The sequence below is a fragment of the Salmo salar genome, chromosome 29 (assembly GCF_965601325.2).
Source record: "Salmo salar chromosome 29, fSalSal1, whole genome shotgun sequence".
Lineage (NCBI taxonomy): Eukaryota > Metazoa > Chordata > Actinopteri > Salmoniformes > Salmonidae > Salmo > Salmo salar.
The window spans coordinates 11,912,098-11,937,644 of record NC_138319.1 but is presented as its reverse complement, the minus strand read 5'-3'; the positions used below and the strand labels follow the sequence as shown (position 1 = coordinate 11,937,644).

General features: G+C 42.6%; 1 protein-coding gene across 15 annotated transcripts in view; it reads right to left on the bottom strand.

The window, feature by feature from the left end:
* LOC106590114 (sickle tail protein homolog) overlaps nucleotides 1-25,547 on the bottom strand; it is a 220,771-nt gene that overhangs the window by 37,488 nt on the left and 157,736 nt on the right. For 10 of the 15 annotated variants that reach the window (XM_014180705.3, XM_014180706.3, XM_014180701.3 and 7 more), the window contains exons 3-5: nucleotides 6,791-6,871; nucleotides 4,824-5,007; nucleotides 837-1,035 (exon numbers count right to left, since the gene is read on the bottom strand). In XM_014180705.3, the coding sequence (XP_014036180.3) occupies nucleotides 837-1,035; nucleotides 4,824-5,007; nucleotides 6,791-6,871 (464 nt within the window). Of the gene's footprint in view, nucleotides 1-836; nucleotides 1,036-3,597; nucleotides 3,713-4,823; nucleotides 5,008-6,790; nucleotides 6,872-11,168; nucleotides 11,337-25,547 lie in introns of those variants that run through there. The other 5 variants (XM_014180697.3, XM_014180699.3, XM_014180708.3 and 2 more) reach the window with 3 other exon arrangements.

Here is a 25,547-nt window from a genome sequence, read left to right as displayed (position 1 = left end):
AGTCACTTTCTGCACAGAGAGGAGAAGACACCACCGCTTAACACATGGGAAACCACCACTTAACACACCCTGCAACTCTTCTGACGTTAAGTCTCGCACACAGAATGTGGCCAAGTTGGCTATAGCTCACTCACTCACTTTAAATCTGAGGCTCTGGAAGAAACAAGACTGTTTATAGGTTATTTTCCGATCCTTTTGTTCTGCCAACTGAGCAGCGATGAAACGTGTCAAAACAAATGAATTCGGCCACAGCTGAACTTTCCACTTTCTTCTACCATCACATGGGTGTAAATGAGAGGAAAAAGAGGCTCGGAGACTGGTTTGCGACCCAGATGGCAACCTATGTTCTATGTAGTGCACTACTTTTGGCCAGGGCCCATAGGCTAAGCGATAAGGCTCTGGTCAAAAGTAGTACACTATATAGGGAATAGGGCACCATTTGAGACTCGCCCACGGTGTTGTTTGGGTTTGTTTTGGTGGTGGTGGAACTAAAGGTTCTTCCACTGCTGTAGGGCACCACATCCTGAGCCCTTTCATCCACACAGCTATTGAGTTGACTGGAAAGTGGGGAGGAAGAGGATCTGTAGCAGGCTGCTTGCAGCCCGGGTCACTTCCTGTGCTGGATAGCTCATTAGACAGGAAGTACTTAAAGAAGGGAGAGAGGAAGGCTGCTGGGTAGCTCTGATGATCTTACACGGGTGAGACTGAGACGACACATTGGGAAGCAACCCCTAAATAACCTGCTCTATAACCCAGTCTGGGAAAATAGAGACAAAACACCCCCCCACACACACACACATAGGTACTGGACAAAAAAAAAACACACACCCATTTACCTGACGTCGGTGAGCTCGTAGTACATGTTCCTCATGTCGTCTTTGACATAGACAGCCACACTGGGAGACTCCAGCATCTTCATGGTGAGCTGCTGGGGGAAGGCACTCACAAACAGAGCCCTGATGGTGTCGCCACTGGTGATCTCATTGGGCATCCGGATCTGCTTAGTCTCGTCTCCGTACTGCAGGTACAGCACGCCTGGGGAGAAGACAGGGAAGGAAAGGGGGTTAATGGAGGGTTACTGATGGGGTTACTGATTGGTTGATGATGATCCGGTGGCTCTTAACCATGTAGCTACAGGGGTGTCACACCAGTGTTGTGTCAATGACTGTGTCCCAAATGGCACCCTATCCCCCTTAGGCCTATAATAATAGTGAATTGAGTGCCATTTGGGATGCATGGTGTATTCATGTACTATGGTGCTTGTCTTTCTGTACTGTGGCCCCCCTAAGTCGTGTGCAGTCCTGTCCTATTATGTGCAGTCCGACATACACCACAAACACTACATTTACTGTATTTACAATGAGTAACTACAATAGCTATACTGTATTTAAAATTAGTACCTACAATATCTTTACTGTATTTACAATGAGTAACTACAATATCTTTACTGTATTTACAATGAGTAACTATAATATCTTTACTATATTTACAATGAGAAACTAAAATATCTTTACTGTATTTACAATTAGTAACTACAATATCTTTACTGTATTTACAATGAATAACTATAATATCTTTACTATATTTACAATGAGTAACTACAATATCTTTACTGTATTTACAATGAGTAACTACAATATCTTTACTATATTTACAATGAGTAACTACAATATCTTTACTGTATTTACAATGAGTAACTATAATAGCTTTACTGTATTTACAATGAATCACGATAATATCTTTACAATGAGCAACTATAATATCTTTATTATTTTTACAATGAGTAACTATAATATCTTTATTGTATTTACAATGAGAATTTAGATAATGGTGATAAAGTTAAAGACTCATAAAACTAAAAGCCTTGGTGTGTATGTGTGCATGCCGGCGGATGCATACAGTACGTGTGCTTATGAAGTTCGTAAGTCATGTGGGTTGTATGAGGGTGAGGTTGATGTGGGATGGGGAAGGACGAGGGACGTGGCTGTGTGTTGTGGGTGGGAAGGGCGAGCATTAGCAAAGCATCGAACAGACAAGACACTGAACTCCTGAACTCTGGGTGTGGCTTCTGTACTGCACTCCACCAAAGCATATGAAATACATTACACACTCACAAACAACACACCCTTGCCCACAGACGAAAACATACATTTTCAAAAGACTTGGAGCTCGACAGCTTTAAAGACGTTATATGTGCATACAGGACAGTGCAAATAAAGAAGCCTGTGAGCTTGACTTTGTATATTGTTTTCTAGTCAAAGCCTCATCATCTGACGTATTATAACAGATACGCAGCTTATAAATCACTGAAATAAGAGCTTCCTGTATACAATAGAGTACATACAGTACACATTGTGTATCATTTAGGATCAGTCACTATGTAGTGTACTGATAGAGAGGAGCTTTTCCTAACACGGAGTGGCTCCATAAAAGGAGCGGACCAGTAAAAACGGCTACATGTTTCCAGTAATGTAATACAAGATCCTACAGGCTCTTTTAAAGAGAGGGAGGGACAAATCCAGGAAATAAAAGTGCTGAGCCATTCTATTGCACATACATCTATGGCTCTACTAGGGTAGACTTGCAACAACTTAACAAAGTCTGTTTGTGATCTAACTCGCTCCTCCTTTGTGTATTGTTATACTAGCAGTCTGTCTTTTCATTAAGATGAATGAGCACGCAGACCCTCCTAATACGACGTGTGTTATTCAGTGACTGGTTGTGCGTCCCAAAACAAAAAAAAAAGCTTTTTTTTTTAAGGAGTGGGGCAGTCCCAGTCCTTTTTGAGCTTGACTGACGAGACAGTAAAGTGTTAGAAAGAATAGGACGAGTCAAAGGGAAGTATTCGAACCCATGCTGACTCTGGCATACATGTGTGCCGAGGTCAGCGGCTGTAACCGCTGGACCACACAGGCCACACAATAGTGTACCATTTTTTTTTTTTACCAGCGCCCATAGTGACTATATAAGAAATAGGGTGTAATTTGGAACACACACTTGGCTTCACATTCTATTATACATGCAATGGAAAATTCCCTCAAAACCAAGCTTTAACTTTGGATGGCTAAGTTCTAGTGCAGAGTTGGATTGCAGGACTGTATGTGGCCGCTGATTGTCTGGTTTCACTCTCTAAATCAGAACCAAATGGCGTGGCTGCACAGCAACTGGTCAGGGGAGAACATACTTTGTCTACATCCCAAACGGCACCCTATTCCCCATACGGTGCACTACTTTTGACCAGAGACCTATGGGCCTTGGTCAAAAGTAGTGCACTATAAAGGGAACAGGGTGACATTTGGGACGAAGCCTGAGTTTTCTAGGGCTTGCTGCTAGGTTTTATGACAGTCAGATCCTATTCCAGACTCTGCTCTTATGCATCTCCAAATGGAACCCAATCGCCTTCAATTACGTTAATTTCAAATGCAGCATAAATAGAGTTCTTTATTTCCCACTCTTCTACAATATAAAACACAGTACAGCAATAAAGAAATAGCTAACAGGTCTCCCAAAACAACTACTACAGTACTGTAGTATAAATATTTTGCAGCACTACTACACATCAGCTATAAGTAACATAAAGAGAATAGAGAAACTCACTTGAATAGAGTCATTTGAAGATGTCAGCTACTGTAACTCCAGTCCTGTGTTAAGGAGTCTTCTGACTGAGGGCACTACTTCTACTGGCACAGGGCTCTTAAGGAAGACCAGATGTCTCTGGGGACACGACTGTGTGTGTGGGGGAGGTTCCGGGGTGAAGTTTCCCGAAAGGTACAGATTTAGGATCAGCTTCCCTCCCCAATCCTAAACTTAACCATTCGTGAGGAAAATGAAAAGCTGACCCAAGATCAGCAACCAGGGGGCCACCAGAGGAATGCTGGGTAATATGCCCTCTTTTCTCCACCCCCTTCATCACCCCATAACCCACTCTGCTGCCATAACGCGTTCCCCTGGTGAGTGTGTGTGTGTGTGTGTGTGTGTGTGTGTGTGTGTGTGTGTGTGTGTGTGTGTGTGTGTGTGTGTGTGTGTGTGTGTGTGTGTGTGTGTATGTGTGTGTTTGTTTATTTGTGTGTGTGTGTGCATGCATATCTGTGTGTGCAGTAGTATATTCTTGTAGATGTTTATGTACAATGTCTGCAATTCAGCTTCTCAACCTAAGCAAGACCCCACTTTTGGCACAGAGCAGCATGCAAAATGGCTTCCTGTTAGTTAAAGGGGTGTGCTGCCCAAACGTCAACAAGTAATTTAGAGGCACTTGAAGTAAATGAAATGAGTCAACCTAAAGTCACATTAAACTAAGACGTGTGTCCTCTGCTTACATGTTCAAATAAGCTTTTTAAGAAGCCGTATCCTGTGAGGCTCAGAGGCTGATTACATGTTGAGATGATGAGCGTTGAAGCACTCTCTCTCTGTTTAGTTCAGCAAAGTTAAATGACTACCTCTTAGAAGAAGCTACGCTGCGGCATATTAATGCAACTCCACACAACTGGAGGCATTTGTCATATTGATGCAAATGAAGTGCCCTTTGCGTTGATAACAAACCCCATTTCTAATCCTGTCAATACCAGTGTGTCTGTGTGTGTGTTTGTGCGTGTGTTAAACAGGATGGCATATTGTCGGAGGATTCTGTAATCTCACTATGCTAAGGAAATTCATTCTGATTAAGGCTAGGAGCAAGCAGGCGAAGCAAAGGGCGAGGGGGGAGGAGGGGGGGGTGAAGTGTGTTTGTATGTGTGTGTGTGTTTTTAAGAAAAAGCTAGCAGTCCTTGGTCAAGTTGTGGTTAATAGCCTCATAATCACAGTGTGGTCATGTTGCGATCCCCTACCTAGCGAGCGGTCCCTGGTCTGGTTGGTGGAGCGCACTACGGGCAGGCTGGCGCGGGAGCGGCTGCCTCTGGTGAAGGCGGAGGGGGCATCAGCCTCTGACATGGTGTCCAGAGACTCCAGGGAGAGGTGCTCAGGCTGCTCCCCTACAATGGAGCTGCTGGGGCCGTGCGCAGGGCTTCTGCTCTGGAGGGGAGAAGAGGAGAAAGAGGGTAAATTAGAGGGGTCATGATACACAGGAACAGGGTTGGTAAAACTCTGGTAACTTTGAACGTTTACCGGAATATTGCAACCCTACATAGGAAACGGACACAAACTGAAACACAATTATTATAGCACACTTTTGTCCATCAAAACCACCACAACACTGTGCTGCAAGCACCATTCTTCAACCAACAAAGCCATCTGAACCACACAATAGTGTTAATGCTTTTTTCTAAAGCTGCATTATGCACAAATCTCTCCGCCATTCCCTGGTTGCTAAAATTCTAATAGTTTGCCTAATTTCCATTTATGTGACAAAACAAGCATGTATAGCATAGAGAATCATTCCATCTAAACTGTACCATCTAAACCGCTGTATTTTGAGGTGTTTGAAGCTGGTGTACAAAGCTGTAAGTAAAAAAAAAACAGGGAAGCATAGAAATAGTGCACTTAGAACAGATATGCCGCTTCTTAGACTTGCTTTGAATGAGAATGACAGATCTATAACCAACATTTCTATGTGATTTTGGTCAGGTCGCCCAAAAAGTTACATATTGCAGCTTTAAGAGAAAGATAAGCTTTTTAACTACAATGTTAACACAGTGAAAACCCCAGTGTCATTTTTTGACTTCCAGTCATGCATTCCAGTCTATTTGGGTGTAATTTGTTTGCATCAATGCAGATGGCAGACACACAGACTGACACTACCTGCTATATTTCACACAAGCACACACACACTATGATTTTCGCAGTTGCAAAAAAACAAGGGAGGAGGGGCAGTAATTCGGGTGTGTTGGATATCCCCCCTGGCCCTTTTTTGGCAGGAGTACACAGATCAGATGAGGGGAGGTGGAGAGGGCAGGAGAGGTCAGCATACGCACACGCAGACACGCGCAAACACACACGTGTTAGTTGGGATGCAGACAGAGCCACATGCCCAGGCATGATGCGGATAAGACACTCCCTGTTATATTTTCACACTATGATTTTCCATGTTGCAGCTGCTAAAAAAAACACAAGACAAGTGGTCCCTAAGCCTTATCATGCATGTTTCTCTCTTGCCAAGCCTCACACAACTTTAGTGAAGGGTTAACATGCACACTACCATGCTTTTTTTTTGTTGCTCATGGTTCAGGTAGTTACAGGCCCAAAATCGACATTGTAGAAGAAAAAAAAACACTCCAGCACGCACAATTTTATTTCGGTCAGAGATCTTTTTCAAGCTTCGCACAACATCCGAGGGGAAAGGGGGTAGTGAGGGTGATTAAAGCCACCAATGAGTCCACCAGGAAGGCAGTCCTGTGGGCCTGGCAGAGGAATAGAGAATGTGGAGCTCATTGAGGATCTTGGTAGTGTTGTAGAGTGACCTGTGCCAGGCTGACAGTGTGACTAACATGGACAGGAGAGTACACAGAGAGCCCTTTATCAAGCTAATGGCTCCACGGACACAGCCAGGTTAACTACACAGTCATTGCGCGCACACACACACACACACGGATAAACACAGAAAACACACACACAATAGCACTCTGAAAGGTGATGGTGAGTGTGGGGTGGTGGGGGGAAGGGGAAGCGGTGGGGCAGTAATTCGGGTGTGCTGGATATTTTGACTAATGTGGACAGTGTTTTTGGCAGGAGTACACAGATCAGGTGAGGGGAGGTGGAGAGGGCAGGAGAGGTCAACACACACACACACAGGCTACTTGTGATGCAGACAGAGCCACACGCCAAGTCATGATGCAGATAAGATAAAAGGCAGACTAACTGTGTGGGGCAATTGGATTTTCAGCAAGTACCTCTGAATGTCAAGCTCAGAATGGAGAGAAGACAACATGCCCTGTAATGACTGATGAGAGACAGAGAGAGAGAGAGAGAGAGAGAGAGAGAGAGAGAGAGAGAGCGAGAGAGAGAGAGAGCGCGAGAGAGAGAGAGAAAGGAAGGAAGGAAGGAAGAAGCAGGGAAGTGGGGAAGGGGAGAGATTGAGGAAAGGCAGACGGTCATCCAACATATCAAGAAACCCAGCAATGTAAACAGAACAGAAAAGGTCACAATCGGAAATGCTCCTGTGTGTGCAATATGTGTGAGATAATCTCGGTTTTTGAGCGAGATGATACCGCACTGTGAAGTATCTGCTCTCCAGTCGACCCAACATAACAACCGTCTAATCCCTTGCTTTAAATAGCTATGTGATTGTTTTGAATAGTCATCACTCCTCTCACCAGCGCCCTCGTTATTATCCAGACTAGATCTGTGCTGAGTCATCGTGTGATATTGTTGACGTGATAAGACGTGTAACCTTCGGTGTCACCACCACAGGCGGGACCGGTCACCTGACACAGCAGCAGCACCCTCTGTCCATATCTGGTCAAAGGGTAGTGCACTACATAGGGAATAGGGTGTAATTTGGCACGCTGACTGAGCACTGGGAACACCAACTCCATTGGAATACGCTTACTCCATCTACATTGAGGAGATAGTTAAAGGTCCTTTATCTGCATGGCCCAGGATGAGAGAGTCACGTGGAGGGTCAGGTTCAGTTGACGTGTCATCCGAAACCACAAGGCACGCTCGGTAAGTTGGACCGAATTGTAATTATTTATGAGTGAAATGGCATTATTTATGAGCTTACCCAATTATGTTGATACAGTACCGGGCTGCTACTCTGAAAACCAGGCAGTGATATACAGTATACAGTACATGCGAACACGTGGTAGAATACTTACTGAGGCTGAGCAGAATGGAGCGAGATGCTTGAGCCAATCAAGGCTCTTCAGTGGGATTGTATTATGTGGTTAAAATGGAAGATAGACCTACCACCTCTCTGGGGATAGTGGTAAGGGTGTTTACACACTTAACACCAAATGATAAGGTGTCCATCGGATGAGCTTAGCAGGTTATTTCCTCCCCCGCACACACACACACACACACACACACACACACACACACACACACACACACACACACACACCCTCTCTCTGGCAGGTGCTCCATTTGGCACCCCTCTATCACAGAAAAGCCACTTCCTGTTCCCGCTGAAACCACTTCCTGTCATGGCTACAGATGTGAAAACCACGGTTTAACCTATGATTACAACCTGCTGTTAGACACATCGACCCGGTCACGGCTGGGAGGAGAGACCTAAATTCCACATATAACTCTGTGTGGCTTAGTTAGCTATGACAGTCAAGGGTAACCATAGTGCTCTTACTATTTTAACACTGAGTATCATATCATATGTAGATAATTTACTGCACAGCAGATATGGAAAGTGTAAACACATGGCACTGAGAAGTGAGCCAGTGTCATACAGACATAAATACAATTCTCACTTGTAAAGATATGTAGAAGTTACTGTGAAATTGATGAAAAAATATATATAAGAATATTATTGAAGTACTTCAATGTTGATGATTTTGTCAGGGGTTCACAGTGGTACTGCAGGGGGTCTGTGGACAGATCTCCCCCAGAAATGTTTTATATTTCATTTTTTTATGAACATTACTAACAACATATTAACCTAATTTTGGCCAAGGGATCCGTGGAATAAGTTTAGAGGGTGTAATATAATACAATGTAATATTACTCATATAAAATGTATGTTATTAACCCTGGGAAACATAGGCCTGGGAGGCTCACAGGGATATTGGTATCCACAGTATCAATTTCAACTCAATACTTTTAAAATTTGTTTACATTATTTTTTTTTTTGTACATAAATGCACTGTAATTCAAGTTTTAAAACTGCAAAGTTTTCTCTCTGCCTCATGGAAAAATGTGTAGAATTGCAGATAATTCACTTTAAAACAGAAAAATGTTCCTTCCCAGGGCCCGAGAGTTGGTTCGCCTGGCCATGCACTGCCGAAGTCATAGTAAAACTCATTTTATGCTATTTTTTATCTCACTTGAGTTGTGTTCTGATAGATTTTCTATCACAAAAGGGGTCCACGGCTCAAAAAAGTTCGAAAATCAATGGATTATGTAGCCTGACTACTCACATTAAATTCTTCCCCTGCTCTGTCTTTCGATAAATACTTTAGTCTGAGACTGCCATCATAGAAGTCATTTGTGGTGACGAGGGGCGATGTACAAAACAAAATCATCAGCGATTGGATCGTCTCTAACCAATCAGACTCTCAAAGCCAATGACACATTTACAAACCGCCCCTTTACCCACATGTGTTCTCACTCTGGCCCAAGCCATCGGTTTCTGGACCAATCAGATGGCCCCGAATGTCTTCGCATTCGGTGAAGGGTCGGGAATGTACTCAGATCCAGACTCATTGTGGAAAAGAAGCTAACGTCCATGGGCGTGGCGTAGACTTTGTCCAGGCAAATGATTATGACCTTTGGGAAGAAATTAATCAAACACATTCAGTCTGAATATTATTACAATATCAAGGTAATTTAATATAATTACTATATTATTCCATGAGAACATGTTCTGTTCTCACCTGACTTCAAAGTCTTTACAGAAGAATGAATCACGAGGTATAAAAACCAAAAAACTGCTTGGGCGTGCCTTTGAGTTGCAGTTTCTCCATTGTTCTCGTTTTATTTCCAAAATGGTTTCCCGAGGCAGTGTCCATAGGGCTTTGCCGCACATAAAGGTGTTTGATGTCTGATGCGTTGTTATACTGAATGACATTGAATACATTCCTTTTTTAATAAATGTCTTTATTACTCTAGCTCTGTCAAACGTAAGCATCGACTGGTTTAACTGCTATACATTAGTTTTACTGGCTTTTTACTGATTTAGCTAAATTAAGATTTTTTATAGTAGCATTTTACTTTGTGTGTGTGTGTGTGTGTGTGTGTGTGTGTGTGTGTGTGTGTGTGTGTGTGTGTGTGTGTGTGTATACTCTGACTCTTTGTTCTTTGTTCCAGGAAATCTGACCTGTATCCAGGACATCCTACTACTGTCATTCACGGAACAACAGTCCGACGTGCTGCCATCAAAGGTAAAAGTCAGGTCTGTGTGTGCGTGTGCACAGTGCCAGTGGTGGGTATACTGCGTCTACTGCTTCTCAAAAGTGTCAAATCAGGTACATTTTGGTTCATAAAGCCGAAGAACATTTTCTGGATTCACAAACGTTCACATATTCCATCAAAAAATGTATGGATGAAAAGCCAAGATACAACAAGAAATTCCATAAGATTGTCTAAACATCTGGCCCTGACACATACATTGAAGAAAAAATCCACTCAAAAATGACCTTTTGGTCATTTTTTCGTCAGTCCACTATTGATACAGTCCCAAAATGTTTTGCATGTCAGCAATCAAGTTTTCAAGATATTGGACTTTCAAGAAGCAAAGTGTCACTTGCCACATCATCACGATGATGCGTTTTGCTTTAAGATTGTGTGTCTTGGTTTCAGACAGACGAGCAGATGTACAGTACAGTGCCAAGACGGGGTGATTCAATTGAATTATGATAGTTAAAAATAATCACTGCTTCTATCAAAGACTTGCTGTGGCAGCCAATTCATGGAGAATATAGTCATGCCTGCCAGGGGGCTGGACTGATTTCTGAGAAACAAAAGCAACTTCACAAGTAACGTTTTCTAGTATTTGTTTAAGACCGCTTAAAGCATCAGGTGGTGTAGAGAATGACAGAAATAAGATCTATGGCAATGTCTTGCCTACTACTGACTTAAACTGCATACCGTGTACTAATCGTACTACATACTATTTAGAACGTACTGTTTAGTAAAAAAAAAAAAAATGCAGTAAGCAACAAACACCAGCATACTAGGCTGAGAATTACTGAGAATTTGTCATCTAATGGGCAATTGCGTTGATTTCCGCCATTGGTTCCATTGGGTACATCGCGTCCCCTCAGCTGATTATCAGCTGTTGTCAAACACCAAGTCTCGGCTCTCTTTCTCAATAGCGCACGAATTCTACTGGATGAAAAGTCTAAATTAGTAAAACACCCTGGCATTTAAAGCATATTGCGTTTTAGAAATGTCACATACTGTAAAACATGATTATTTTTTCGCATTAACCAAAATCTCCAGGAATTATACTCTATTCGTTATTTATGAGTTGAATTAGAAACCAAGACATGACTAGTTAATATCTAGGTCTATTTTGGTGTATCACCCTCACTCTCACGCACACACACACACACACTTTTGCTTACCGAACTTCTCCTCTTTCAGACATTAAAGAGTGTGCAAAAGCTCATCAAGTTTAGGCCCCACACTAGTGATGTCAGCAAGCCTTTTCACTTAAAGCAGAAATCCACTGGTTGTGGGCAGTCCCTATGTCACCCCACCTCTTGTGTTTTCACTTTGAACGAAAACAATGAGGTTGGTCGTCCGCTGCTCTGGGCTGGCATTCTGGGCAAGGTGTGCCTTTGCACTAAATCCCGCCCACTCAATTTACGTTGGTAGAGAGAGAGGAAGTGGGAATTAACTTTCTACAGCCGCTAAAGATAAACACAGCAGACGTAGCCGTCAAGCAGCTAACAGGCTAACTTGGTTATAAAGGCAACCCAACAATGCCAACACTGATCTGAACAGGAGAACTTTGGCCATTTCTTTGTCCCTCTTCAGAAAAATTACAGTGACATGAAATAATTAAAGATTGCTTGCGTACCTGAGCTGTTTACTTTCTGAAGCAGAAGTCTCACAGGGCGGCGGGCGAGTGATAACAGCAACACAGAAGCCAGGTACCGAGAGGCGAATGCAGCAAGTTACAGATGTAGGATCTTAATTTGATCACTCTTTTGTTGCTAAGAATTTTCTTGCACAGCAGAAAATGCAAACTTGTAGTGTATTTGAGCTTTAAAAAGGCTTCTAAGGTTTGTCATTTCCACTTTGAAATTTCAGACTTGATTTGCCCTAACGAAAAATGTATCAACCTTCTTCAAAAATGTCTATTAATTATAATTTCCTTTTGCTGCAGGATTATTTTCCTGCTGTAGCAAACTGGCTCAAATTAAGATCCTACATCTGTAGCTTGAACCTTGTACAACCTGAAGAGACACAGTCCTTTAACTATACATCTATAAGTTAACCCTGTCCAATCTGAGCCACTCTGTTATCTGTACGTCTACATGGTCCATGCAGCTACAACAGGGCAGACGTTCAGCTAGACATGGTAAACCCAAAAAGTTTTGCTGAATACGTGACCTGACCATGAAGAATGCAAGACCTGTTAGACACTGTATGGTTCACAACCAAACACACCATGGCATGACTCACTACTCTAAAGACAGTGGTTTGAATTCCCAGATCATCTCAGAGATGGCTCCATTTGGGCACAGTGCAGCTCAGGTTGCGTACCAAACGCTACTTCCTATATAGTGCAATACTTTTGGCCAGAGCACCATGGGGAATAGGGTGCCATTTGGGAGTGTTAATAACATTATACACCAGAATCCCCTTGTTATCCCTTTCCATTCATTACGGCTGTGTCCACCTCCCTACTACATTCCACCTTTAATCCCACTACATCCAAATCCTCAGATGACCTCCTCTAGACAGAGTGCCTGCCTGGCCTGGACAGGGCTGGCTAATTGGTTTGTTAAAAGGGGTCGAACTTCACAGTATCAACAATCGTAGCCAATCACGTGTTCTATAGAGAAAGGCTGCTACGTGGTGTTTAGGCGGTTTGCACTGTGGCTGCACATGACAGCATGTCAAATTCCTCGGCTATTCCTTTCTTGTAGTCTAAACAGGCAGAGCAGATGGAATATAAAATTCCTAACCCTTACATGTCTGTCAGTAAATACGTTTTGATGGCATAATGACTGAAGTAGGAGTTGTAGTCCAACAGGATACAGCACATACAGTAGAAGCATTCAGAGGTTGAGTAGCTACTTTGTTTACTATGTATGTCCCTCTATCCTTCTGCAGTCATAAGATCTAGAGTCCAGAGATAGTGGCTACATTCACAATGGGTTAGCTGTGTGAACATCCCTCCAATCAGAGGTGGTGGCTACATTCACAATGGGTTAGCTGTGTGAACATCCCTCCAATCAGAGGTAAGTCCGTGTCCCAAATGGTACCCTATTCCCTATAAGTGGGCCCTGGTCAAAAGTAGTGCACTTTACATGGGACAGGGTGCCATGTGAGACACACTCTTAGTTGATATGAGACCACATGACAATAACAGGTCAGCTGACCTTCCCAGCTCTATGTTGGTCTCATTCGGCAACTTTGACACTTGAACAACTGATTTGGCCCAGCCATTCGATTACATTCACTCAGGCCGACCTAAAACAGACACACACATCGACCTCTGTGTGCCTGCACTGAGAGAGCCTATAAATAAAAAACATATTAGCCTGAGCAAACAAACATAGTAGGTTTGGAGACAACGCACTCCTACGAGAGACGCAAATGGAACGTTAGAAATGTCCAGAATGTTGACATTCTGAAAGTTTACATGCCCTATGTGGCAATCCATCCACTGTTCCTCATAGGTTACTATTCAAGCAGTCAACTTACTACAAATACTGAATCCCTACTATCTCAATCGCAACCTATGCATTAGAGGCATACGTGCCCAAACACCATAGCTACAATCCTGATTATACGCATGAGAGTTTAAATGTAACTCCCAGTTAGAAAACATTTAATAGAATTACACAGAATCGATGATATTTACAGTAATTAACAGCTCAGTGAATATCACCCTCATTCAGAGCTTTCCAAATCCTAGTCTAGTGGAAACTCCCCGGGTCTGAACTGAACTGAACTGAACACACACACACACACACACACACACACACACACACACACACACACACACACACACACACACACACACACACACACACACACACACACACACACACACACACACACACACACACACACACACACACACACACACACACACACACACACACACACACGCACTACTCAAAATCAACACACATCTGTAAAAACTTCTGACTTATGCAACAAAGAAAGATGTATCTTTTGTGTACTGAGAAGAGATCTATCTCTGAGCCGTAATCGATTTACAAGTTTGGCAGTGTGTTTCAGCTAAAATGAATAGCCCCGAAAAGTTCCCTTTGATCTTTATAGCCTCCCATCTCATAGAAACAGGTCTTGAGGGAAGGAAGAAGACAGAAAGATGACATCGATCTCCAGAACAGATAAGACCTCAGCCTGGTCGGCCTGGCTAACCCTCAGGGTCCCTGTCACTGGTAATACTGACAACTTAATCAGTCTCTCTCAGAAACAGACTTGTCATGGAGCAGTTCCAGCAAATGACAGATGGTCCATCTTTAGCCCAGTGGGCCGGTATAAAATTGGTGTTTTGCACATAATTCTCATTATTTGGCCAATAATTGTGGCCTTGAGGAAAAATAATGGGCCGGTGTTTGGAAAATCCCAGGCCGATTTCTGGTCCCAGTCCCCCCCCGTCACTCCTCAGGCAGGATGAGACAGAGACCCTAACCACAACTACGGAATATACCAAATACTGGGGTATCTGGAAATAGCCATGGGATGGTTTTTCAATACAGTCAATACCGTTGAAACAATTTAATGAATTTTCAATACATTGTTTATTTGTAGCTACTTTTTAAATAAATACCTGCAGTCGACTTGCAATATGTTAGGAGATAAAGCAGATCGCGCTCTTCATTTCACCTGTCACATTGTTTTACATTATGAAGCGTACCGTAGTTCCCCAGAACTGTTGAGCCATTCACGTGTTTGTTTGTAAATAGCACAACGGGAGAAAGCAGGAGCAGGTGAGTCCAGATTTGAATTGGCAGGTGTCGCGTTTAATATTGAAAGTCAAACAGTTTTTTTTGTTTCAATAGAGTGACCAGCAACTATAGTTTTCCTTCACAGAAAATATGTTTGTGCACCACATTTGGCAGAAAATAGATTCATTTTCATCAGATGACAACAGAAATACAATGCTATTTGGCTGGCAGCCACACAAGTAAATAAGCTTACAACGAAAAATCAAGGTATTTTTTGCAAAAACGATGCATGGCCATCATATTTCTAATGTTTATTGTAGAAAGAATGTAGCCAGCTACAATTCCTAATGTTTTTCTTAAAGTTGATCTTGCATTTTACAGGAGAAAAGTAGGCTAGCTACACTGAGAAAAGTACTGGAGAAAAGTAGCTACACATCAGTCAGAGCGCTGTCTGCTGATAGAATGCCCGTTCGTGAATCCTCATTCGAGTGGAGCAGTGCAATTGAAGCACAAAATGAGTCTGATGCCAAGCAGAAAATACAATATGAAGCATTTTAGAGCTGCGTTTAGATTTGTTTCCTGTGTGAAAAATGAAGAATTCTGCATAAATGCGACCCCTAAGAATAACTTGCTAGTTATCTAAGTAAGTGGCTGAATGACGGGGCATCATATTGTGTTAGCTTTCTGCCATGTTTGAGAAGTCAAAGCCCTTTGGATGAGTTATCGGTACAGCTGCCACTGCTATCTGTCTCTTCCCCAATCTTCTCCGAGCAGAGCAGGTAGGCCCGTTGCCCTAGCGACTCCAGACTCCACACAGACACAGCTTGTACACGTGCTGCTCCAGAGCCAGTACTGTTCTTCCTTCAGACAAGCATTCGTCAAAACTTTGTTCATTTGCACGTCTCTCGTTCACATTCACTTGTAAATGTCCAAACTCACCATAAATGACATACGGTACCTCCTACATATATATGTATAACTTTATGAGCTGGATTGCCTGTCTTTGCAATTTGTTTATTTTAGTTTGTGCTCGTTAGCATATTTAGCTAGCAGCCTCCACGGAAATGTGCTATTACTTGTGCTAATTTTGTTAGCATTCTGGTAATAGAAGCCCAATTAGCTTTTTGCTGGGTTTTTTGGTGCCCCCTTATGTACTAAACCGGTAATAGCGTAAATCCTGGGATGAGAGAAGGACGGTATGAGGATATCAAAATCATGGATACAGCCCAACCCTAATTCACCATAGTTTTACTACTAAATTGCTAGCATTTACCTAAATAGCAAGTTCATTTCCATTATGTTGCACAGTATTTAAGTTACACGAGAACAGAAATGTCTGAAAGGCTGGAGAAGGTTCAAAATAATACGAGGCTGTTAGTCAGGGGATACGGTGCACGCTGCAGGGTCATTTAACTGGTACTGTTATTTACTGCTGCTTGTAACTGTCGTGCAACTTGGGGGTTATGCAAGCCAGAGTTTTACAGGTTCTTTGCAGATAATTTACTCATTACTGTACTTTCCATGCACCCACACAGACACTTGCATGCACACACACATACACCAAGTATTTGCTGACAGCGCTCTGGCATCACGTCCTGTCCAGACTTGCTCCTTAATGTCATAACATTAGCACAACATGGTCCCTTCTGACGTTTCCGGCTTTCCCTTAATAACTCTGCTAGTTTTCATTGGGGATCCACACACACACACACACACACACACACACACACACACACACACACACACACACACACACACACACACACACACACACACACACACACACACACACACACACACACACACACACACACACACACACACACACACACTCAATCCTGTCATCCTCAACTGAACTTCTCCAGTCTCCAGAAAGTGTATCCTGACCAGTGTAACCATAAGCCTCTCTGGGTTCACTGATGAATCTGAAGATGGGAATATGGCTTGGAGCCTGTAGTCAGAAGTTCTCAGAACAAAGAAAGCCTTATCAAGCACACGCCCACAGCGCTGCTTGTTCTTTCAGGGTAAACACACACACACACAAACATGTGCAGACACACACGCAGGCACACACACAGGCACACGCACCCAGACAGACACACGCACAAAACACATGCGTGCACATAAACACACACACCAGGGTTGTGGGTTTGTTGCATGGACAACGTAATCCAATATGTATCAACTGTAATTTCCATATTACTGTATCTTTAGGCCTATACATTAAAATACATCAGCGTGAAGACAGGGGAAAAGGTGATGAGAAATGTGAGATATTAGCTTGGTTACACACACACACACACACACACTAAGCAGTATCTGATTAAATACACATTTGTTGGCCGTGCCTATTATGAAAAGTCGTCTTAGCATCACATCTCCCACATTCTCTCATAATTAATTTAACGCCCTTTTCCCTATATAGTGCACTACTTTGGACCAGAGGGTGCCATTTGAGACAGAACCTAGTTGTAGTTTCTTCAGAGTGAGGAAACGTTGCTGGGGCCTGATCCCCATTATGAAGGTGTTTTATTATATTTCCGTGGTTGCCATGGCGCCGTGAGGATGCCTAGGCAGAGAGCTCTGTAAATATTGTGCATATTTTTGCTATTTGTAAGTGTCAAAAAATATATATCTGGTGTTTTTGAGCAACGGATTTGCAGATTGACTGGCAGGTTAACTCTTTTTGGCTTGGCTAACTAGCTGGATAACGTTTAGAACAAAAGGCATCTGGACACAGTACCAGCTTTTTTTCCTTTCACCTGGCTGCCAGTTCCTGATCTTTTGAGAACATAATTTGAGGCGCCGCCTGAAGCTTGAGAGTAAGGGGAAATACAGCAGTACCGAGGCAGAGGTCTCATATTGAGGACGACTGGCTGCTATTAGGAATTCTGTCAGGTGAGCTTTTCGGTGCCCAGAGTTGCTGAGGCATCACCCAAGTCTGTGTTACAACGAGCGGAAGAGGAGAAATCAAGTGGCTATACGACTCAGGCTGGTTCCCAGACTTGCCCTCTACAAGATCATCAGCAGACCGCATCACCATCATCTACCATCCTCTGACCATCTCCCTCCGCTTAAGCCATGAAACAGCCAGGAAAATAACCTCTCACTCAATATCGACAAAACAACAGGAGCTGATCGTGGACTTCAGGAAACAGCAGAGGGAGCGCGCCCCTATCCACATCGACGGGACCGCAGTGGAGCAGGTGGAAAGCTTCAAGTTCCTTGGAATACACATCACTGATGATCTGAAATATTCCACCCACACAGACAGTGTGGTGAAGAAGGCGCAACAGCGCCTCTTCAACCTCAGGAGGCTGAAGAAATACGGCTTGTCACCTAAAACACTCACAAACTTTTACAGATGCACAATCGAGAGCATCCTGTCGGACTGTATCAGCACCTGGTACGGCAACTGCACCGCCCTCAACCGCAAGGCTTTCCAGAGGGTAGTGCAGTCTGTACAATGCTTCACCGGAGGAAAACTACCTGCCCTCCAGGACACCTACAGCACCCGATGTCACTGGAAGGCCAAAATGATCATCAAGGACATCAACCACCCGAGCCACTGCCTGTTCACCCCGCTATCATGCAGAAGGCGAGGTCAGTACAGGTGCATCAAAGCTGGGACCGAGAGACTGAAAAACAGCTTCTATTTCAAGGCCATCAGACTGTTAAATAGCCATCACTAGGCAGCTTCCACCCGGTTACGTAACTCTGCACCTTACAGGCTGCTGCCCTATAATTAATGTAGATATAGATACATAGACTTGAAATCACTGACCACTTTAATAATGGAACACTAGTCATTTAAATAATGTTTACATATTTTTGCTTTACTCATCTCATATGTATATTCTGTATTCTATTCTACTGTATTTTAGTCAATGCCACTCCGACATTGCTCATCCTAATATTTATTATTTTACGTTTAGGTTGTGTGTATTGTTGTGAATTGTTAGATATTACTGCACTGTTGGAGCTAGAAACACAAGCATTTCGCTACACCCGCAATAACATCTGCTACATTTGTATGTGACAAATAAAATGTGATTTGATTTGACCCTAACCATGTTAAAAGGATGCAGCATTCAAAGACTTGGCAAACCTGTCATTATACAGCATTTTGCTTGTTTGTTTTTTGCTCTTGAAGTACTTTGAGATTCTATGAAAAGTGCTATAGAAGTTTAATAAATTATTATTATTATTATTATTACGTGTCTAATTAATGCTCACTGGGAACCACTCATACCCCTCTACTCTACCCACACCAAATGATCCTCCATCTCCCAGAGGAGAGGTAAAGGGAGGGGTGGGCGGACAAAAGGGCTTGAACAAACACACACAGCAGCACGAACACACACACACACACACACACATTCACAGAAACATACTCTTAGTCACACAATGGACTTCTCATTAGGTCTGACATTATTTAACCAAATCTATCTTATAGTTTTTATTTCCTGTAATCCCAGTGCGTGACACACACACACACACACACACCTCCAGCTCTCTCGCTCACACACACACCTGCTGAGAGAGAACCTGTTATCAGACAGTCCTTCTCCAGTGACATCTGATACTGATTCTGGTGCTCAGCCAGCATCCAAAACATGATTTATTCCATATGAGAATGGGAAACAACTATGAACTCAAACACAGTGTAAACAAATAACAGTGTTGCTAGAGAGGCTTAGGGAAAACTTCTTTTCCTGCAGTGAAGTGCATCGACCGGTTTCACAAGCCATGATTCCAAGGCAACTCTGTACACACCTTTATACAGTATATCAGGGATAGTCAACAGGCGGCAAGCAGGCCAGATCTGGCCCATTTATCAATTTAGTCTGTCCCTTTGATCAATTCGGAATATAAATTAAAATATACAAACACAATCCCCACAAAATAAGATGTTTAGTGGCAGAATATATGATGTATCATAACATGTACAATCATACAGTGAGAATTATAAAGTTGGCATTAAATCTACTGAGATTTATACTTTTAAATACACACACAGTAGGATCTAGGGCAACTATTAGGAGAAGCACAGCCATCCTGTCTCTCTGTGACTTCTAAGACATCTCAAATCATGTCACATCAAAACCAGTGTCAAATCAAATACAGTTTTACAGTATATCATCAATGATGTCATCCATAAAGCATTTTAAAACTAACGTCCATGAAAATACCTTCTTCAAGTTTCCAGGAGTTTGTCAGTGGTGAAATCATCCTGCGTGCCTTCTGTCTCCTGACTGGGCGTACTTTGAAGTTAGTCAGCCACACACCTTTGGCCCAAAGTGGAGTCCAGATGTTGGGCTTGGTGCATGCAAAGGCATGCAGGGAGACGGTGGAGGTAAGGGAATGCCCCCCCCCCCAACAACAACAAAAAGTAGTGCACTATATAGGGAATAGGGTGCCGGTTAAATATTGAGTCCATAGCGGTGAAACTGCAACGTCCGTTTATTACAAACAAACAAAGACGTTACTTCAAAAAACAAACATCATTGCACACGTGCGATAGAACAGCAGAGTGTGTACAACAATTCTTTTTTACCACGATGCTGGATGGTCATTTCCTCAAAATAAAAACAATAACAGATCCGCCTGGAGTGGTGAGTGGTGCCGTTCTGCCTATCCCGGATTTCAGTCATGAACAGTCAAAATCGTGAAATTGGATGATATTTGGATGAAACCAGATCAAAGTATGACGACTAAAGTATAAAAAATGACTGTTGCTTCAACATTGATAAAGTTTGATCATAAAGTTACTGGTCCCCTCCCCATGTCAAACACTTGGATTCAGGAGGCGGGATTATTAAGGGGATAGAGTGCCAAAATTTGACTGTAGGGTGTCAGCAAATATAATTAAAAGTTTACACAATTCATCTATGGCAGTGGTTCCCAAACTTTTTATAGTCCAGTACCCCTTTAAACATTCTGCTGCGTACCCCCTCTAGCACCAGGGTCAGCACACTCTCAAATGATGTTTTTTTGCCATCATTGTAAGCCTGCCCCACACACACTATTCGATACATTTATTAAACATAAGAATGAGTGTGAGTTTGTCACAACCCAGCTCGTGGGAAGTGACAAAGAGCTCTTATAGGACCAGGGCACAAATAATAATAATAATCAATAATTGTGCTCTTTACTTAGCCATCTTACATATAAAAACGTATTTGTTCATCAAAAATTGTGAATGACTCACCACAGGTTAATGAGAAGGATGTGGTTGAAAGGATGCACAACCCAATGTTGGGTTGTATTGGATAGAGTCTCAGTCTTTTCCCACACACAGTCTGTGCCTGTATTTAGTTTTCATGCTAGTGAGGGCAGAGAATCAGCAGTTGGGTCATCCAAACAACCCAGCATTTTTAAGAATGTACGCCACTGCAAACAGAGCTGTTGTGTCTCATTCCCTAGAATCCTGCTACACAAGATTAGCTGAACCAGTCTGATTTAGGGACAGTTTGAAATTTACCGTGGTGGGGGTTGTTCAAACTAGGTGAGGGTTGTCTAACTTATTTTTGGGGAATTTGGAAAGAGTTGTGTGTTGTTTTATTGGACACAGGGGAGGGTAGTGCATTTTTCTCTGGTTTACATTTGCTCTTCTGCAGGTTTTACTATATCATTTCTTCCGTACTAGCCAAATTTCCTAATCTGCCTACTGTATATCAAGGTGCTTTGGTACTTCCCTTATGCACTACGCTTTTCTGCGCGCTAACTATACCACAGGTTAATATAGCCTACCAGTCTATCGTGCCCTCTATCCACAATTCATAGTGACAATAGTGTAAGGTGGATAGTCTCTACATATCTGCAATAGGCTACCTAGCATCATATCACATAAACCAATTTTCAATATAAGCAGAGGGCAGGTGCGTCATTGCGCATTAAAGAACAGTGAGTACATGAAATACGCAGCTCAAAAAGCTCCCCTATTGATCTTGTTTAGGGACAATACAATTAGCCTACAACACCACAATGCAATGAATAATTGCATTATTGTTTTCAAGTGAGTAGAAAATTCTACTCTAGGCTGTAAACTGCATTGAAAACCACAACATTTGAATACGGCGCAAAAGCCCTATGATTTGAATATTTCATTCCATTTGGATCAGTTGTGTCGTCAGTGTTCATGTCCTGGTGTAAGCAGGCTGTATCACAACCGGCCGTGATTTGGAGTCCCATAGGGTGGCGCACAATTGGCCCAGCGTCGTCCGGGTTTGGCCGGTGTAGGCCGTCGTTGTAAATAAGAATTTGTTCTTAACTGACTTGCCTAGCTAAATAAAAAATTTATTGCATACTGTATATTTTATATAATTATAAATATAGCATCAACATTTAAAACATTTGATTTCTACCTGAGCATTGTCTGCAGCCGACTCTGATCTTAGTGAAAGAAAAAAGAAAAGGAAAGTTAGCTCATCTGTGGTGGTCGGCGAACACTTAACCTTCTGGCCCGTAGCCCTGCGTGGCATCGACTACGCTACAAAAGCATGTTGAAGTGACAAAGTCGATATCCACGTTTACAAACAGAGGGTCGCTACAGTTATTGTTATTTGTGGTCGTAAACATTATTTCGAGTTTATTGTATGAGGAGGGAGGATGTGCAATTTATTTTACAGTACAAGGGGAAGGTCTTGTGAAAAGATTTTTAACGTTTGGGAGGTGGGTGCATTTTTTTATATGTCTGTTGTTGTCTGTCTGGGGGTGTTATCAGGTCTGATCAGGTCTGGCTTTGTCAAAGAGGCTTAACCCCCAGCCCTCGTCCTGTCCCCCCTGTCCCTCAGGATTAAGCCCCGGCGCCAATCTATGGGTCACTTGTCCCCTCATTCGTGGGGTCGCACACCATCAACCTCCAACTCCAGCCCCCCACTTTAACCCCTCTACCCCCTAGGCTGGCAGGTCAACTCATACCTGTCGTTAACCCCCCCCCAAGCCCCTCGGACATCATTTGTTTCAGTCAGAAGAGCCTTTTCGGATCTGAAAGTGGCACTTGTGAAGGAGTGGCTGGCGGAGCTGAGCAGAGACCATTAAATGGCCTCAGCTCCTGCCTCCTGTACTGACTGCCGTCAAAACTGCTGAGAGGGGCTGATTAAAAACAGATGTCTGGACGGATGCCTGCTACACTGATGTGATTGTGTGAATTCAGACACACAGGAATAAGAGCCATGACAAAGTGGCACTTTACGAAAATACCTCAGTATCTCGGTTGGACGGTTGTGGGTTCGATTCCCACGGGGAGCCAGTACAAAAAAATATTTTTTTTAAAATTATACAAAAAATGCATGAAATGAAATGTATGCACTCACTACTGTAAGTCGCTCTGGATAAGAGCGTCTGCTAAATGACTAAAATGTAAAAATGTAAATGGGGGAATGTACTACCATGTCTCATTTCAACCACAAGCTTTGAAACCTAGGGATAAAGTCAAAATATACATCCAATATGGTTGCTTTTAAAGAGTCCATCGACATATTCATCTATGTTTACTTAACGTCTTCTAATAATCATTTCAGTATCACAATGCACTTAGCAGAACGGCATAGGAGACTTGCAATCGTGTAAGACTTCTTGAAGTGGCCTAGATTCCAAACCATTACACCACCTCGGGTTATTTAACATATAATACAGCGATAAAACATCAAAAGAATATAGTATAGTAGTATAGTAATATGGTACTATCAACTCTGACAATAAGAATGAATAAATCAAATGAATCACACTGGAACCTTTTTCCTGCATGTGTTCAGAGACAGCATTTCTCTCTCTTTCCCTGTCTTTCAGTGGATGATCTCAAATTCCAGCCAGAGAGGGAGAGTTGTTTCTCCCTGTGCCACTGTTATCTAGCTGACCTTGGTGTTAAGGAATAACAGTGTAGCTGGGCCACCATCCTAGGGAGAGAGGTATGCAAGGGATCGGACAAATGTTGCAAACATTGAATAAATTCTCAGACGGAAGGGAGAAGATATACAGTTGAAGTCGGAAGTTTACATACACCTTAGCCAAATACATTTAAACTCAGTTTTTCACAATACCTGACATTTAATCCTCGTAAAAATGCCCTGTCTTAGGTCAGTTAGGATCACCACTTTATTGTAAGAATGTGAAATGTCAGAATAATAGTAGAGTGAATTATTTATTTCACCTTTTATTTCTTTCCTCACATTCCCAGTGGGTCAGAAGTTTACATACACTCAATTATATTTGGTAGCATTGCCTTTAAATTGTTTAACTTGGGTCAAACGTTTCAGGTAGCTTACCACAAGCTTCTCACAATAAGTTGGGTGAATTTTGGCCCATTCCTCCTGACAAAGCTGGTGTAACTGAGTCAAGTTTGTAGGCCTCCTTGCTCGCACACGTTTTTTCAGTTCTGCCCACAAATTGTCTATAGGATTGAGGTCAGGGCTTTGTGATGGCCACCCCAATACCTTGACTTTGTTATCCTTAAGCCATTTTGCCACAACTTTGGAAGTATGCTTGGGGTCATTGTCTATTTGGAAGACTCATTTGCGACCAAGCTTTAACTTCCTGACTGATGTCTTGAGATGCTGCTTCAATATATCCACATAATTGTCCTCCTTATGATGCCATCTGTTTTGTGAAGTGCACCAGTCCCTGCTGCAGCAAAGCACCCCCACAACAGGGTGTTCTTCGGCTTGCAAGCTTCCCTCTTTTTCCTCCAAACATAACGATGGTCATTATAGCCAAACAGTGCTATTTTTGTTTCATCAGACCAGAGGACATTTCTCCAAAAAGTACGATCTTTGTCCCCATGTGCAGTTGCAAACCGTAGTCTGGCTTGTCTATGATGGTTTTGGAGCAGTGGCTTCTTCCTTGCTGAGTGGCCTTTCAGGTTATGTTGATATAGGACTCCTTTTACTGTGGATATAGATACTTTTGTACCTGTTTCCTCCAGCATCTTCACAAGGTTCTTTGCTGCTGTTATGGGATTGATTTGCACTTTTCGCACCAAAGTACGTTCATCTCTAGGAGACAGGATACGTCTCCTTCCTAACCGGTATGATGGCTGCGTGATCCCATGGTGTTTATACTTACATACTATTGTTTGTACAGATGAACGTGATACCTTCAGGAATTTGGAAATTGCTCCCAAGGATGAACCAGACCTGCGGAGGTCTTCAATTGTTTTTCTGAGGTCTTGGCTGATTTCTTTTGATTTTCCAATGATGTCAAGAAAAAAGGCACTGAGTTTGAAGGTAGGCCTTGAAATACATCCACAGGTACACCTCCAATTCACTCAAATGATATCAATTAGCCTACCAGAAGCTTCTAAAGCCATGACATCATTTTCTGGAATTTTCCAAGCTGTTTAAAGGCACAGTCAACTTAGTGTATGTAAACTTCTGACCCACTGGAATTGTGATACAGTGAATTATAAGTGAAATCATCTGTCTGTAAACAATTGTTGGAAAAATTACTTCTCTCATGCACAAAGTAGATGTCCTAACCAACTTGCCAAAACTATTGTTTGTTAACAAGAGATTTGTGGAGTGGTTGTCAAACGAGTTTTAAAGACTCCAACCTAAATGTATGTAAACTTTCGACTTCAACTGTACCTGATCTGCTGATACGAGTCACTCAATGAGTTTTATGGATTGTGATTCTGAATGTGACAGCTGATAAACCATGGAGCTTCCAAAGAAAATGTACAGCCTGTGTCCTGTGTGATCTAGCAGTTAGTGCCACATACCCTAGCACACATACACTAAGTATACAAAACATTATTGTAAACTGGGTGGTTCGAGCCCTGAATGCTGATTGGCTGACAGCAGTGGTACATTATATCAGACCGTATACCACGGGTATGACATAACATTT